Source organism: Prionailurus viverrinus, chromosome B1 (genome assembly GCF_022837055.1).
Source record: "Prionailurus viverrinus isolate Anna chromosome B1, UM_Priviv_1.0, whole genome shotgun sequence".
In the NCBI taxonomy this organism is placed as follows: Eukaryota; Metazoa; Chordata; class Mammalia; order Carnivora; family Felidae; genus Prionailurus; species Prionailurus viverrinus.
This window is the reverse complement of record NC_062564.1, coordinates 150,539,648-150,552,854: the sequence shown is the minus strand read 5'-3', so window position 1 is coordinate 150,552,854 and position 13,207 is coordinate 150,539,648. Positions and strand designations below refer to the sequence as shown.

At 36.6% G+C, this 13,207-nt stretch overlaps 1 protein-coding gene across 1 annotated transcript in view; it reads right to left on the bottom strand.

Moving 5' to 3' along the window:
• Nucleotides 1–13,207, bottom strand: part of TMPRSS11A (transmembrane serine protease 11A) — a 52,835-nt gene that overhangs the window by 28,317 nt on the left and 11,311 nt on the right. Inside the window, exons 3-4 of the mRNA XM_047857615.1 lie at nucleotides 10,622–10,743; nucleotides 7,765–7,883 (exon numbers count right to left, since the gene is read on the bottom strand). Of these exons, the coding sequence (XP_047713571.1) occupies nucleotides 7,765–7,883; nucleotides 10,622–10,743 (241 nt within the window). The remainder of the gene's footprint in view (nucleotides 1–7,764; nucleotides 7,884–10,621; nucleotides 10,744–13,207) is intronic.

Sequence of the window (13,207 nt, the reverse complement as noted above, 5' to 3'; positions counted from 1 at the left end):
AAAACCCGGGACCATATTGTTTCACTAATGAATCCTACCAAACATTTAAAAAAGAAATAACACCAATTCTACCCAAAATCTTCCAAAAAATTGAAGAGGAACGACCACTCCCACATTCATTTTACAAGGTAAACATTATCCTTATACCAAAGCCAGATAAAGACACTATAAGAAAACTACAGGCTACCTCTGGAAAACAGTATGGAGGTTCCTCACAAAACTAAAAATAGAACTACCCTACTACCTAGCAATTGCACTACTAGGCATTTATCCACGGGATATAGGTGTGCTGTTTTGAAGGGACACATGCACCCCAGTGTTTATAGCAGCACTATCAACAATAGCCAAAGTATGGAAAGAGCCCAAATGTCCATCGATGGATGAATGGATAAAGAAGATGTGGTGTGTGTATATATATATATATATATATATATATATACACACACACACACACACACACACACACACACACGCACACACACACAATGGAGTATTACTCGGCAATCAAAAAGAATGAAATCTTACCATTTGTAACTACGTGGATGGAACTGGAGGGTATTATGCTAAGTGAAGTTAGTCAGAGAAAGACACAAATCATGTGACTTCACTCCTATGAGGACTTTAAGAGACAAAACAGATGAACATAAGGGAAGGGAAACAAAAATAATATAAAAACAGGGAGGGGGACAAAACAGAAGAGACTCATAAATATGGAGAACAAACTGAGGGTTACTGGAGGGGTTGTGGGAGAGGGGATAGGCTAAATGGGTAAGGGGCATTAAGGAATCTACTCCTGAAATCATTGTTGCACTATATGCTAACTAATTTGGATATAAATTTTAAAAAATAAATTAAATTTAAAAAATTAAAAAAAAAACAACTATAGGCTAAAATCTCTGATGAACATAGATGCAAAAATTCTCAACAAAATTAGTGAATCAAATTCAGCAACATATTAAAAGGATCACACATTATGATCAAGCAGTATATATTCCTGATGTGTAAGGATGCTTCAACATACACAAATCAATAAATGTAATACACACATTAATAGAATGATCACATGATAAAGATCACATGATTATCTCAATAGATGCAGAAAGATCATTTGACAAATGAAACACCCTTTCATGATAAAAATGTTCAGCAAGTTGTAAATAGAAAGAACATACCTCAGTATAATAAAGGCCATCTATGGCAAGTCCACAGATTATACAATATACCTCAGGGAAATGTTGAAATCTTCCTAAGATCAGGAACAAGATATCTAGGATGCCCACTCTCACCACTCCTATTCAACATGGTAGTGAAGTTCTAGCCAAAGCAATCAAGCAGGAAAAAGAAATAAAAGGTATCTAAATCAAAAAGGAATAAATTGTCTTTATTTGCACATATATGATTTTATATAGAGAAAATCCTAAAAATTCCCACAAAAAAGCAGATAAGTAATCAATGAATTCAGTAAAGTTTCAAGATACAAAATCATACAGAAAATGGCTGCATTTCTATATATTAACAATGAAATATCTGAAAAAGAAAGTAAATAATCCCATTCACAGTAGCATCAAAAATTATAAAATACTTAGGAATAAATTTAACCAAGGAAGTGAAAACTGTAACACTTTGATGCAGGAAATCAAAGAAGACAAAAATAAATGAAAGATATTCCATGTTCATGGATTGGAAAAATTAATGTTGTTAAAATGCGTGTACTACCCAAAGCATCTATAGAACAATGCAATCTCTATTAAAATTCTAGTGGCATTTCTCACAGAAATAGAAAAAAAATCCTAAAATTTATATGGAGCCACAAAAGACCCTGAGTAGCCAAATAGTCTTGAGAAAGAAGAACAGAGCCACTTCTTGATTTCACTTCCTGATTTCAAAGTCTAATACAAAGTTATAATAAAACAGCATGGTATTGACATAAAAAGGCACATGGAACAATGGAAAGGAATCAAGAGCCCAGAAATAAATGCTCACATTTATGACCAGCTTATATTTAATAAGGCAGCCAAGAATACTCAATGTAGAAAGGATAATCTCTTCAATACATAGTGTTGGAAAACTGGATAACCACATGCAGAAGAATGAAATAGGGCCCCTTTACTCCTTCTCAAAAATAATTCAAAATTAAAGATTAAACTGAAAATAATTAAATTAAAAATTCATTCAAAATTAAAGATTAAAGATTTAAACATGAGGCCTGAAACCGTAAAACTTCTAGAAGAAAATAGAGCAAAATGTTTCTTGACATTGGTTGGGGCAACAATTATTTGAATATGATTCCAAAAGCATAAGCAACAAAAGCGAAAATTGCTAAGTGGAACTCCATCAAACTATAAAGCTTCTGCACATCAAAGGAAGTCATCAACAAAATGAAAAGGCAACCTGTGGAATGGGAGAAAGTATTTGCAAATCATACATCTGATAAAGGGTTAATATCCAAAGTATATAAAGAACTTATACAACTCAAAAAAAATCTGATTAAAAATGGGTATAAGATCTGTATAGACATTTCTCCACAGAAGACAGCAAAATAGTCAACAGGTACATGAATAGGGGCTTAACATCACTAATAATCAGGGAATGCAAATTAAAACCCAATGAAATATCATCTCACACCTTTTGGAATGTCTATCATCAAAAAGACAAGAGATAACAAGTGTTGGAGAGGATGCAACTCTTTTGAAGAATGTGCACTCTTTTGAAGAATGTAAATTGGTACAACCACTATCATAAATAGTATAGAGGTTTCTCAAAAAATTAAAAGTAGAACTATAATATGCCCCAGTAACCATACTTCTGGGTATATATCCAAAGGAAATGAAAGCAAGCATACAGAAGAGATATTTGTACTCCCATGTTCATTGCATCATTATTCACAGTAGTTAAGATATGTAAACAACCTAAGTGCCTGTCAATTGATAAATGGATAAAGAAGATGTGATGTTGTGTGTGTGTGTGTATGTGTGTATGTATGTACATATGTATGTGTATATATATATACACATACACACAATCACACAATACAATAACATGTCATATATATATGTATATATACATATGGAATATTATTCAACCATGAGAAAGAAGGAAATCCTGCTATTTAGGACAACATGAATGGACCTTGAGGGCATCATGCTAAGTGAAATAAATCAGACAAAGACAAATACTGTATGATATCACTTATATGTAAAGTCTAAAAAGATGAATTCATAGAAACAGAATAGAATGGTGGTTACCAAGGCTGAGGGGGAGGGGTGGGAGAAGCAGGGAGATATTGATCAAAGGGCACAAACTTCCAATTATAAGATGAATACGTTCTAGGGATGTAATGTACAGCACGGTGATTATAGATAATAATACTGAATGCTGTTTGAATGTTGTTAACAGTATAAGATCTGAAATGTTCTCACCACAAAAAAATAGTAATTATGTGACATGATGGAAGTGTTACAGTGATAATAATTTTGCAATACATCAAATCAACATGCTTTACACTGTAAACTGACACAATGTTATCTGTAAATTGTGTTTCAATAAAGCTGGACCAAAAACTGAACAGGAAAGTGAGGATACTATGGAGGAGGACACACTTTTATAACAAGTAAACCCAATGTGTTGCTTAAATTACCTAGCACAGCATATGGGATTTATAATCTTTATAAATTTAAATATTAAATGGGAGAAGAATTGACACAGAGTTGAGCTTCCTATATTAGCTGAGTTTCTTCCTGACAAGTTGAACAATTTAGTGGAAAGAGCACATATTCAAATTACCTATATGGCTTCAAATCTCCCCTCTGTCATTTACTGGCTATGGACCTTAACTTCAGAGGTTTAGTTCCCTTATCCTTAAAGTGTGGATAATAATGCCTCCTTTGCAGTGTTACATTGCAGATTAGACATGAAATATACAACAGTTATCTTTTTCTTCCAGGATTCAAATTAAGGTAGAGGTGTTACACATCTTCCTCTTTTAAACATGCCTAATCTTTAATTTCAAAATAAATGTAGGTCTGTGTTCTCAGGAAAGGACTTGGCCATACTCTCCATTCAATTTTTCTAACCTCTGAACATGAAGTTTCTTGATAATGTCTGCTTAGTTTTTTCTTAAATCTTCCAAATCCAATATCTTCTCTCCAGGCATAGGGCCACAATCCTACACCAAGCATGGAGCATCTTTTACTTCTTTTACCTTCTGCAAATCCAAACTTCGGGACTAATACTTTTGCTAAGTTTAAATTTATCTCGACTAATTTTTCTCAGTAGAAGCACTTCCTGCTTCAGTGTTGATCAGAACCCAATCTCTCACTTTTGTTTTCTAATTCCTTTAGAGTGTTTCTAACTAGTTTATCTCTGCATCTCTTTCTGTTTCCAAGCTCCTTTTTTTCTACAGTTCTAGAGACATAGCATTAAGGATATTTGGAGGATCATTTTAAGCCCTTTTCTGGTGTCCCTGAGTGCTCCCTGGGCACAGGGGGAGTGTTTTTTTATGGGGAGACATCCCTAAGAAAATTCCCACCTGTTCCCATTTTTAATGAGACGATGGTCACTGGCCTATGTTGACAGTGTAATTGAAATAGACTAATGTACCGGGGATAATTACTTGATTTCTGGAATTTTGTGCATAGTAGGTGGGAAATAAAGTCACACAGATTATTCTTATGGATGACAGAAGTTTATTAAGAATATGTAATCATTTACTAGCTACATTTGCTAGCTCTATGATCTTGAGTAAATTAACTTTTCTGTACCTTGATTTTCTCATCTGTAAAATTGTGATAGTAATTGTAGTTACCTCATAAAGTTGTTTTTGAGGATTAACTAAAATACATGTAAGGTGCTTTAGCGTAGTGCTTGGCACTCAGTACATGCTAGCTATTGTTATGGAATTACAAGGTTATGACTTTCACATCTGTAATGACCCTGTAATTTAAAAGTATTTCTTGATATTTCTGAAATATGTTTCTTCAAATGAAGTACTACATCAGACAGTGATCCTACCCGAACTTATAATAATGAAGAAAGTGACCTACCTATTTGGGAGTGTCATGAATTACAGGTGTCTGGTTACTGAAGTCTTTTTAGCAGTATCTGAGCATGAGCTCATTTTACTTTTGCATCTCCATTTGCATTCAAATCAGTAAATCCCAAATTATGAGGAAGAGCAGGACCTGCAACCTGTCTTTCTTGGCTGTCTAATTAGCACCCATATAGGGCAGAGAGAAGAATCTGGTTTCATTCATTGGGATTCAGCAACAATAAACAGGAGTGGCAGGATGAGGCATGAACCATTCACATACTTCTTCTGAAGGTAACTGGGTGGTGAGTGGAGGAAAAAGGACACTTGTTTCATTTAAACAAGGCTAAATAATACAAAGCCTTTCCTGACCATGGGAAACCTAGCTGAATTTCCTTTTCTTTGAAGTTCTTCTGCCCTTATGGTCCTCAGCATACAATTTAGTCCTTAATTATGTCATGGTGTTCAGTTTCATGCTCATTACTCTCATATCTCCAAAGAGATATGAAGCAATTTGAGGAGATAGATCATGTTTCCTTTTCTGCAAGATTCAGGTGTGAAGAAATGTAAAGAGCTGAACAACCATGCCATTGGGAGGAAAGATTGTTTAGTTAAATTGGGAAAACTTATTTGGAGAATACAACCTGGGTTCCTACCTAACATCACACACAAAGGTGGACTTTATATACATTGAAGGCTTAATATAAAAAGTAAAATTTTGAACTTAATAGAAGAAAATAAAGTAAAATATTTTTATGACTTGAAAGAGGGAATACCTTCTTAAAAAAACTTTAAAAACACAAACATAAGACAAAATTGATGAAGATCATCATTTCAAAATTATGGATTTCTATTTCATGAAGGACAACATGGTCCAAATTAATAGAAGATAGAATGGATGATTATAATTTCCTCAACCAGCAAACTGTTCATATCTAGAAAATATAAGGAACTTCTAGAAAATAACACTAATAAAACAAAATGACTCTAACAGAAAAACAGGTAAAGGATAGGTACAAGCAATTTATAAAAATGAAAACTCGAAAGGCTAACAAGCGTATTTAATAATGCACAAACTCAGTAATTAGAAAAATGTAAATTAAATCACAAAAAGACATAACTTATTGCCTATTAGGCTGGCAGAAGTCAGCAAGCCAAATAATACCAAGTGTTGGCAAAGATGTGGGGACATAGGAATCCTTATGCACTGCAGATGGGCGTGTACACTGGGTCAGCCATTCTGAAGAGCAATCCACACTAATTAGTTAAATTAAGTGGGTACACACCCAGTGACCCAGTAATTCTGCTCACAGAAGAACTTGCACAGGTCTATAGGGGACAAGTAGGAGGCTATTTAGTGCAGCATTTCTTGGGATGATAGGTAGGAGGTAAAATATGGCAAAACACACTATAAACCATTTTGTAGTAGCCAATAGCAGTGAATTATGTGTACATTTAGCAACATGGACAGAGCTTTAAAAAAAGTTCTAAGTAAAAAGGCATGAAACAAAAAGTGATGCCATGGACTGAATATTTGTTTCCTGCCCCCAAATTCATGTTGAAATGCTAACCCTCAATGTAATGGTGCTAGGAGTTGGGGCCTTTGAGAGGTGATTAGGTCATGAGTGGGGTTGGTGGTGCCCTTATAATGAGACCCAGAGAGCTTTCTGGGTCTGTTCTCCACTATGTGGGTATACACTGAGAAGTCTGCAGTCTGCAACCTGAGAGAGGGTCCTTATCAGAATCTGACCTGGCTGTTCCCTGATCTCAGACCTCCAGCCTCCAGAACTTTGAGAAATCAATATCTGATATTACAAGCCACTCAGTATCTGGTAGTTTGATGTAGTAGCCCAAAATGACTAAGATGAATGATTTATAACACAAAGAATAAATTAAAAGCATGTGCACACAAAACAACAAAATACATTTTTACAGGAATGAATACAAACAAAAGAATACATGTGGCACAAAGAAGGGTTGCCTGCTGAGGGAGGTGAATGGGAGTACGTTTTGTGAAAAAATGAGAGTAATAAATAATGACAGCCAGCGAAGGGCCTTGCATGTGCTCATGATTGTAATCTGTCATTACCTATCTCAGTCTTTGCATGTGAAGCTCCTTCACTCTGAGAAATACATGATTTATTGATATTTAAAAGTCCACTTTCAAACACAGTATTACTATCATAAATGCACTCTGCATTTGTTCACTTCCATTTATGGATTTTTATTATTTTATTTATTTTTATTATTTATTTATTTATTTATTTATTTATTTATTTATTTATTAGAGAGAGAGAGAGAGAGCAAGGAAGAGAGAGCGGCAGAGGGAGAAAGAGAGAAAATCTTAAGTAGGCTCCAGGCTCAGTGCAGAGCCCAACATGCAGCTTGATACCATGACCTTGGGACCATGACTTGAGCTGAAATCAACAGTTAGACCCTTAACCAACTGAGCCACCTAGATGCCCCAATTCTCTTACCTTTAGATAAGGTGGATGAGTCACAAAGGGTGGTTTATCAGAATCACTGTTTATCAGGATGGAGATTTCCTTGTTCCCCCGTCCCTGCCAACCCATCCCATTAGACACTGATTCAGTGGGTCTGGAATGGGGCCTAGGAATTTTCAAGGTGATTTAATGCAAGTGGTCTGAAAATAGTCTTTTGAGAAATATTCAGGGAAATGATCCACAAATCTCTTCCTTCAACATTGTTTTAAAACAGAAAGAATACATCTGACTTACCAAATTCTCACTCATCTCCTTTAAGTCCTTAAGGTTGTATGTGTTGTTTTGTCTAGAATTTCTATTGACTTGTAGATCTGAAATTTTAAATGTTCCATGATAATACTCCGTTTTCTGTCCTGTGATAAAAAGGAAAAGTAGGAAATAACATGATTAGATTTCAGGATCCAAGGCACAGATATAATGGCGTTAGTATAGAGTCTTGAATTATTATTGAGACTTTTTTCTAATTTACTTTCTTAATAAATATAATGAAGATAATTAATTTTTATGTTAATAATAACTGGAATTTATTGAGTGTCTACTATATTGCCAAACACTGTTCTGGGCACTTTACATGTATTAATTCATTTGGTTCTCACTCTAGCTCCCTGAGATTGGTGTCACCTCCATTTCACAGGTGAAGAAAGTGTGGCACAGAGGTGTTAAGTAACTTGCTCTATGCGATATAACTAGTGAGTTGGCCTGAGTTTAAACCTAGAGAGACTAGCTCTAAAGCTGAAACATTTAATTCCTATATTAGGTCTTGCTGAGGTAAAATGTATACCACCTTATACTCTGCTAGAAGTAGATGTATATGAACATCCTTGTGAATTTTGATTTATTTATTTTTTTTAAATTTTTTTTTCAACGTTTTTATTTATCTTTGCGACAGAGAGAGACAGAGCATGAACGGGGGAGGGGCAGAGAGAGAGGGAGACACAGAATCGGAAACAGGCTCCAGGCTCCGAGCCATCAGCCCAGAGCCTGACGCGGGGCTCGAACTCACAGACCGTGAGATCGTGACCTGGCTGAAGTCGGACGCTTAACCGACTGCGCCACCCAGGCGCCCCTGAATTTTGATTTATAATGGGAGAGCCAGGCAAAGTAAGAAAGACAGGAAAAGAAAGGGAACAAACTGTCAGAGGTGGGAGATAAGAACAGTGTGTAAGTGGGGTGAATCAGTCAGATCTCTGCTTGGCTGCTGGGAAAGATAAGAAAACAGAGCAGTGGGGCTCTTAAGAAATCTAGTAATCTTAGGAGTCTGGCCTTCTGGGGGTGGGGGGCAAGAAATTTACGAAGAGTTAATTTTTTTTTTACATTTATTTATTTTTGAGAGACAGAGACTGAGCGTGAGCAGGGGAGGGGCAGAGGGAGGAGACAGAATCTGAAGCAGGCTCCAGGCTCTGAGCTGTTAGCACACAGCCCAAGGCAGGGCTCAAACCCATGAACCATGAGATTGCGACCTGAGCTGAAGTCGATGCTTAACTGACTAAGCCACCCAGGCGCCCCTACAAAGAGTTGAAAATAGAAAAACAGACCAGCCACAGAATAGCATCTCTCCTTAGGGAGCCTGGCCTAGGAAGGACACAGTGGGCACAATGGGTTTCCCAGCTATGGACCTAGGAAAGAGAGAGGGATATCAGAATGGTACATCTTCTAGGTGGTATGTTTCTGGGCTCTGTAGTGCTTTTTTTTTGGTCCCCCTGATACTCATCTGCACAATCCATATCATTATCAAACATTATACTCCTAGTAAAGGGGCTCGTAGGCAGTCAAATGAAATGACCTGAGAATCTTTTGCCATTAGCATAAACTACAGGCGGGGTTGTTACAAAAAGCCCAGAAGTGTGTTCTTAAAACCTTTAATGATTGTGATAGAGTCTTCACCAGCCCCCCCCCCCCACAAGTCTGAGGAAGATGACAATAGGTGAGGCCATTCAAGTAAGAAGCCTGAGGTAGTTGTTTTATCAAACACATCTGTGTGAGTGACCCTGTGGAGATTTGTCAACAAATGTTAATGCTTTGCAGTCTGTGCAGAGAAAGATGTAATTTAAAAAGAATTCTGAAATGCATTATTTGTGTGATTATAAGTATATCAGGCAATTAAAAAATACGTGAATATCATTTAGGAAAGGATAAAATTTTCTCTAAAAATAAGTAACAATATTTGTCATATTTATAGTTTACCAATTATTTCAAAATTCATCATTTTGTTGGACATGTGTTTTTCTTTGTCCCTTGAAATGTTGGTGGACATAATGATGAGTAAATGAGTCAGTTTTAATAACTAATATAATAACTAATTTATCATAGTTTTTCACTTGAATGGTTACAGTTATGATTACCAGTAGATTTAAGTTGCTACTTTTTTTAGTTTTTAAATCTTTTTAGAGTGAGAGAAAGTGTGTGAGTGGGGGATAGGGGCATAGAGAGAGGGAGAATCTTTTTTTAAAAATTTTTTAAGTATTTGTTTTTGAGAGAGAGAGAGAGAGAGAGAGAGAGAGACGGAGCATAAACAGGGGAGTGGCAGAGAGAGAGGGAGACACAGAATCCAAAACAGGCTCCAGGCTGTGAGCTGTCAGCACAGAGCCTGATGCAGGGCTCTAATCCATGAACTGTGAGATCATGACTTGAGCTAAAGTCAGACACATAACCGACTGAGTCACCCAGCTGCCCCAAGAGGGGAGAATCTTAAGCAGGCTCCACGCTCAGCACAGAGCTCAACGTGGGGTTTGATCCCATGACCCTGGGAAATCAGGAGTCAGCTGCTCAACCTACTGAGCCACACAGGCACCTCTTTCAGTTACCATTTTTGATCTTTTGTGTAGTCTTAAAAGGATATTAGCTTGTGAGCTCCAAGGAGATAGGAAACTGGTCTGCTTTATATAATGTTGTACCTTGAGTCATCCAGAAAAGTACTCATATACAATAGGCATTCAATAATTATTTTTATAAAATGACTGAAAAAAATTAAATTCTAAATGCTGGTAAAAGCACAAAAATACTTTTAGATAAAATTACATTTACATATATACAAATGAAAGTTTGCAGAAAAATGAAATCAAGCTGAGTGAAATTCACAATCTTTACCTACCAGAGACTAACAAGTGGGCCAGAATACCAATGGTCACTGCCACCACTGTCAGTAATAACACAATGAGAAGGGCAATCATCCATGGTTTCAAACTTCTGCTCTGGGTGCCAAATCCTACTGTCCTGTAAAAAGGAAAACTCAGCAGGTTACTCTTACACTGTAACAGTTACAAGCTTTCTGGTTCTCCTTTGGATAACAGCAAGTTTCTTTGGTCTACCTTTTCCAGCAAGAATACATTTGTCTTGGACATGCATCAAGGTTATCTTGGGGTGAAGGGACGTATTAAGAAGATCAGGATCTGGCAATGTACAATATTACTCGTGGTTTCTATTTCTAGAGGCACTGGCTCTCTGTGCTGTCAGTCCACATCTCTTATCAACAATAGTGCTAATGACATTGTGTCAAGTATTTGTTTGCATGTATATTAATCTAAATTTAATTCTGAACTCCTCAATGAGCTAGACTGGTATTGTTCATCTTTTTATCATTAAGATTTAATAAGGCGCCTGGTAAAGAGTAGGAATTTTACAAATCTGTAAGAGGAAGATATGCCAGCTTTATATATGAAATAACAGAGGCTGAGAGAGAGGACACTTGATTAGAGTCAAATGGTTTAAAAAGGTCCTGGTCTTCTAACTCATTTTGTAGTCTCTTTCTCTACAACTTGCCATTATAATCAACTTTATTTACCTCTTTCATTAGAATTTAGCTTTGGGTGGGTGTGTGTTGCTAAACCAACCTCTTTGGGGACAGAAGGTATTTTTCCTTTACAAGATTTAGTCCAATGCTTTGCACTGAGTGTAATTTTATTTTTTATATTATTTATTTCATTAATTTTTTTAAGTTTATTTATTTATTTTGAGATATACAGAGAGTGTGAGTGAGAGAGAGAAAGAGCAAATCCCAAGCAGGCTCCACACTATCAGCATAGGGCCTGATGTGAAGCTCAATTTCACAAACAATGAGTCATGGCCTGAACTGAAATTAAAAGTCAGATGCTTAACTGACCGAGTCACCCAGGCGCCCCTGCACTGAGTGTAATTTTAATAAATATTGGTTGATTTACAAGAAATTTTTCTTTTGAATATAGACATATTTTATATGTAAATGAAAGCATAAAAGATACAAGTCATATGGACCTAAATAATTAAGAAGATAATAGCTTTGGCATAAGCAGTACATTTACCCAATAAACCTAGTGGAGCTTGAGAGGCTTGAATTCTGGTGGGTATAGAAAATATTGACAATGTATGCATTGGCTAATTAAAAAGAATCTAGACAGCTGGCTGTGGAGAGGCAGTGTGTCTTCCAATGGACAAGAATTAAGGTGCCAGAATATAACAACAAACAGAAGCTCTGTGGAGTGTAACATTATTTAGCCTCTTGAATGATTTAAAACCTAAATTCAGGGGTGTCTGAGTGGCTCAGTGGGTTAGGCGACCAACTTCAGCTCAGGTCACAATCTCGTGGTTTGAGAGTTCAAGCCCCATGTCGGGCTCTGTGCTGACAGCTCAGAGCCTGGAGCCTCCATTGGATTCTGTGTCTCCCTCTCTCTCTGTCCCTCCCCTGTTCACGCTCTGTTTCTCTCTGTCTCTCAATAACAAATAAACATTAAAAATTTTTTTTTAAATAAAACCTAAATTCAGAAGTTAAGGATAACTTAGAAACTATTTGGTAGAATGTAACACATTTTCCAGGTGAGAAAACTGACGCCCAGAGATGATTAAACGACATCTGATGTAACAGAACTAGTGGTCCTCTCAGACTCACGCCTTCTAACTCCTAGGGCACCATTGTTTTTCCTGCAGTGCCACACTTCCACTCCATTGAGTGCATTCTCTTAAATTGATTTATTATTTATATATTCATCTATTCACTCATTCATTCATTCTTCATTTATTTGACCATTCATTTTCTCAGAGAATCTTAGTATGTTTCCAAGACATTCGAAATCAATAAGAGAACCAAAGAAGGAAGGCTAGAACTTAAGGAGACTTAAGGGCTTTCAAATCTGTCTTCTCATCAGAGTTTCTCTGAATAGGGCAAATGGAGAAAGTAGATGACAGGAAGATCACATCACTGTTACAGACTGAATGGTAGGACTCTTAGCAGAGGAGTTGTTCAACAACCATAGCCCACTGCTTCAAGTGCCGTGGCAGTCATATCTACAAATCCCATACAAGGAGCTGTGAACATCTGGGCAGGGGGAATGGCAACCAACAAATAGGTGTGTTAGGTTCTCCATTTGTGAGAACCTCTGGGGAATAACAGGTATACAATGCCACATTACAAAAGCTTCAGGAGCCATAGTCTAAATCTGCAGCTATTTAATCCTGTATGAATAAACTGTCAACTCAGTATCAACTTTTATGAATAATATGATAATATGAAGAGATGCATGAAAGCCAATATGCATCATTGACTTTCCATTCTGGAGAGGTCCTGCTAGTTATTTGCATAATATCACTTCAGATTTGGAGAAAAATAGGCTCAGTAAAGCCTTGGGAATCTAGCCTGATTGTAAGTAGAGATGCACTGCACCATTGTGCCCATGCATTTTTTTTCCTGCTTTACTTGCATCAGAAA